Source organism: Coffea arabica, chromosome 6c (assembly GCF_036785885.1).
Source record: "Coffea arabica cultivar ET-39 chromosome 6c, Coffea Arabica ET-39 HiFi, whole genome shotgun sequence".
Taxonomy (NCBI): domain Eukaryota; kingdom Viridiplantae; phylum Streptophyta; class Magnoliopsida; order Gentianales; family Rubiaceae; genus Coffea; species Coffea arabica.
The window spans coordinates 61,443,287-61,446,666 of record NC_092320.1 but is presented as its reverse complement, the minus strand read 5'-3'; the positions used below and the strand labels follow the sequence as shown (position 1 = coordinate 61,446,666).

Sequence of the window (3,380 nt, the reverse complement as noted above, 5' to 3'; positions counted from 1 at the left end):
CATGTGTGTTTCTTCCCTAAATTTCTAAGATAAAGAAATATTTATGCATATGTATATTACTTAATTTTTTTCAAGTTTTTGTAAATTAAAAATTGGATCTAGCTTTGTTATTAGGACTTTTTATTCCACATTTTAGGCTAGGAGTTCATTTTTACCGTCTCTGTAGAATCCTAAACTGTCTAATTTGCCTTCTCAGGGCAAAACTTCTAAAAAATGTCTTATATTAACTGACTAATAAGTGAACAAAAAGAAAGGCGAATAATAAAAGGATTAATGAACTTATGTTTACATAGAGTTTTGAGAATGTAAAAATACAACGTTAACTTTGACATATATACATAAAAATACAGTGAAATTAAGTAACTATCAACAGATTTAGATTCTTCAATTTCTTTGAATTTTCCTCTTTTGGCAATGTGCTTTATACTCGGGTTCCTTCTCATTTGCCTTTGTGACTCAAAAGTGGACTACAAATTAGGAAACATGCAAGCTCCTCACCTTCCATTTGATCAAATGAACATTACCCTCACTTTGAATGGATGAGCTTTACAATAGCCAGGCGTATGTTGTTTGCAAGATTCTCTTCTGTCATGGAGAATCCATCATTCATCTACAGCCACGCAGAGAAAAACTTAAGGTAGTAAGTTGAAGTTACAGTATACACCAAATGATGTTGAAGTTACAATGAGCATGAGTTCATAACCAAACTTGACTCAAGCCCTAAAAATTCAATGCCTATTTTTGCCTATGATTCTATAATACAAAGTCATGTCTACACCAAATGATCAAGCTTACAGCGTAGTATGCAATTTGGAAATAACCTTAGAAGGTGAAGCGAAAATACCTTAGCAGCGGCAGATATAGCGAGCAAGTTATCAGCAAATGGCATAAAGCTACTGGTTTCGATAACTAAATCAAGCTTTTCCATCTCATGGAGAAAAGCATCCGTGAATCCAGAGCGTCTTCTGCAGCAGGCTTTAACTAGAACATTCCCTTTTAAGATTCTTACTTCAAGATTTGTCAATGACTGATCAAAGCTAGATAATGAAGCTTCTTGGTGAAAATGAATACATTGTTTTTTCTTATAAACAACTAATTCCTGATCATGCTTCCTATTTCTACCTTCTTCAAACGCCTTCAAGCGCTCCTGGAGTTCTTTCAAGTGTTTGATAGTATCTTCAATGACAGAAGACTTGTCCAACTGCAGACAAAAAATTTTGGAGAGCAGCACAAAAAGAGATAAACACTTGCTACAAGATTTGAAGGGTATTCTTTAGCATATTAATCTCTACCACTATCATTAGGAATGCAAGAACTGTACAACGTTGATGGGCGACTTAAAGCCTCACTTTTTGAATCTAAAGTTTAAAATATAAAAACTTTAGTTTATCTTTTCCATAAGATTTGTAGATAATCGAGCCTTAATGCAAATTTTAAGATACATGAAACTTGCGAGTGGGAATCTAGTAGTCCATATATGTTAAGCCTATTGAAAATTAAATCAGGTAAGACACACGGACATGGTCTAGGTATACAAAAAGCATAATTTTGAGGTAAAGAATGGGAAGTAAGTTAAAATGCCGGTACCTTTTTTAGGCCAGGAACTAGAGCTGACAAACATACGAATCTCTGAGATATCTTATCTCGTCGTTTTCTTTCTGCTAAAAGATGTTCTTGCGCCTGAGATGGTGTCCTAGTACCAGCCCTTTTGACAGGAAGTTGATATCTCATTGCAGCATATTGATCAGTTTCCTCTAAGCAAGATGGACAACCAGTGGAGAAGTTCAGAGGCAACATAGTTACCTTTGTATTAGGACTGAAACTTAGCTCTTCGTGGTGCTGATGGTCACCGGAATTTGGAGATTTGAGGTTCCCAAATGAAATCGTATTGGTAGGAGCAAGAGAAGAGGGTCTTTTGAAAGTTTCTTGGTCAGAAGTGGTGCAGAACCTTGAAATAGATGGTTTAAGAATGGTAGTTCGAGAAGTTCTATGAGGACCCGAGTTTGAAGGAGAGGATGAGCAGTACTTGAAGGAGGCAGGACTCGCAAACGAGAGGTAACAAGTATCAACTGATTGGCCAGTAGTTAACTTCATTTTGTTCATCGTATGCTCATCCAATTCCTATTGAAATATGGTGTTGAAATTCTGTTAATAATTGGTGGATTACAAATTCAAAAACCTCGACAAGATAAAGGAATTTGAGGGGATTTCAAATATTTCGTTAAATCACTCGATTTAAACACAGCTTAGAAAATGCAAAAATATATATATAAAAAAAAGATATTTCCCTCCGTAATCCAATAAGTCAAAACTCGAAAACTCACCGACTCGTTTCACAATTTTTCTGGTAATAGATCCATTGGAGAAATTATCAATTGGCCTTCTTGTAACAAGACCTGGAAGAAATTAGCCAAGATATAAATCTTGATAAAATTTGAAGTGGCGAACAATATCTAGCAAGAAGCAGAAGAATTTTCTTTAGATCTCAGTTCATGAAGACAGAAAATCTCGGTAAAGATGATGTGAAGAATTTTAGGCATAAATCTAGTCAAATCGTCCAAAGTTTGAAACAGATATCCTCTAGTACTGTAGAATGAAACAGAAAGCTGAAGATCAAAAGATATGCTGCCATATTCATCTGATTAAGACGTGTGATAATCTAGTTGATGATTGTATGAAGGACAACCGAAATGAATATGGTTGGTGGCAAGGGTTTCTGTCTTACCAGAGCTAGGAGAAAAGTAAGAGCTGATTTTGCGACAACTTTTTGCGATAACTTCTTCGAAGGGGGCTGGTAAGGAATACTTTCTGATTTTTATGGCATTGCAACTTCCATCAAAACCATTGAGAGAACGAGAGAGCTTCAATTATTAAACAGTTGCCAAGTCGCCTTCAGATGATGGTGAAGGGAGAAAAACAGCATTGTTGGAACGTGTGAAAATGATCAAACTGCTTTGACTTCTCCTCCCCCCCACCCCTCAAGAATGGGGCAGGTGCAATTGTGCTGTTGCGTCTGGTTATCCTGTCTATTGCATTAGTTTGTTTACAGTTATATTGTTATGGTGTTTGTACGAGATTCTTTTTTTTTTATTATTATTTTTTTCCAGTAGGGGGAAGGACGGAATTAAAAAGTCGGGGAAGATAGAGGAATCAAAACCAAAAACTTCTAATTTTTGAGACCTCACAAAAATTCATTAGTAGACAAAAAATTCAATGTTTGACTAACAATGATGTAATTGAGTGTAATCTTTGTCAAAAATACCTTGATGCTATTACGTACTTTTAACAAATAAAGTTTAGGTAAATCAAATCTTTTTTTTAACACTCTGTAAGGAATCACATATGGATTAACAACCACCTTAATCAGCCTTTTTCTTTTC

The 3,380-nt window shown here is 35.4% G+C and overlaps 1 protein-coding gene across 1 annotated transcript; it reads right to left on the bottom strand.

Moving 5' to 3' along the window:
- Positions 1–273: 273 nt before the first annotated feature.
- On the bottom strand, positions 274–2,999 carry LOC113693428 (transcription factor bHLH19-like). Its single transcript, XM_027211972.2, has 5 exons — positions 2,726–2,999; positions 2,325–2,396; positions 1,588–2,121; positions 845–1,201; positions 274–610 (listed from the first exon to the last, which is right to left on the bottom strand). The coding sequence occupies exons 3-5, from the start codon at positions 2,101–2,103 to the stop codon at positions 527–529; spliced, it is 957 nt and encodes a 318-aa protein (XP_027067773.2). The 5' UTR covers positions 2,104–2,121; positions 2,325–2,396; positions 2,726–2,999; the 3' UTR covers positions 274–526.
- Between the last annotated feature and the right edge of the window lie 381 nt (positions 3,000–3,380).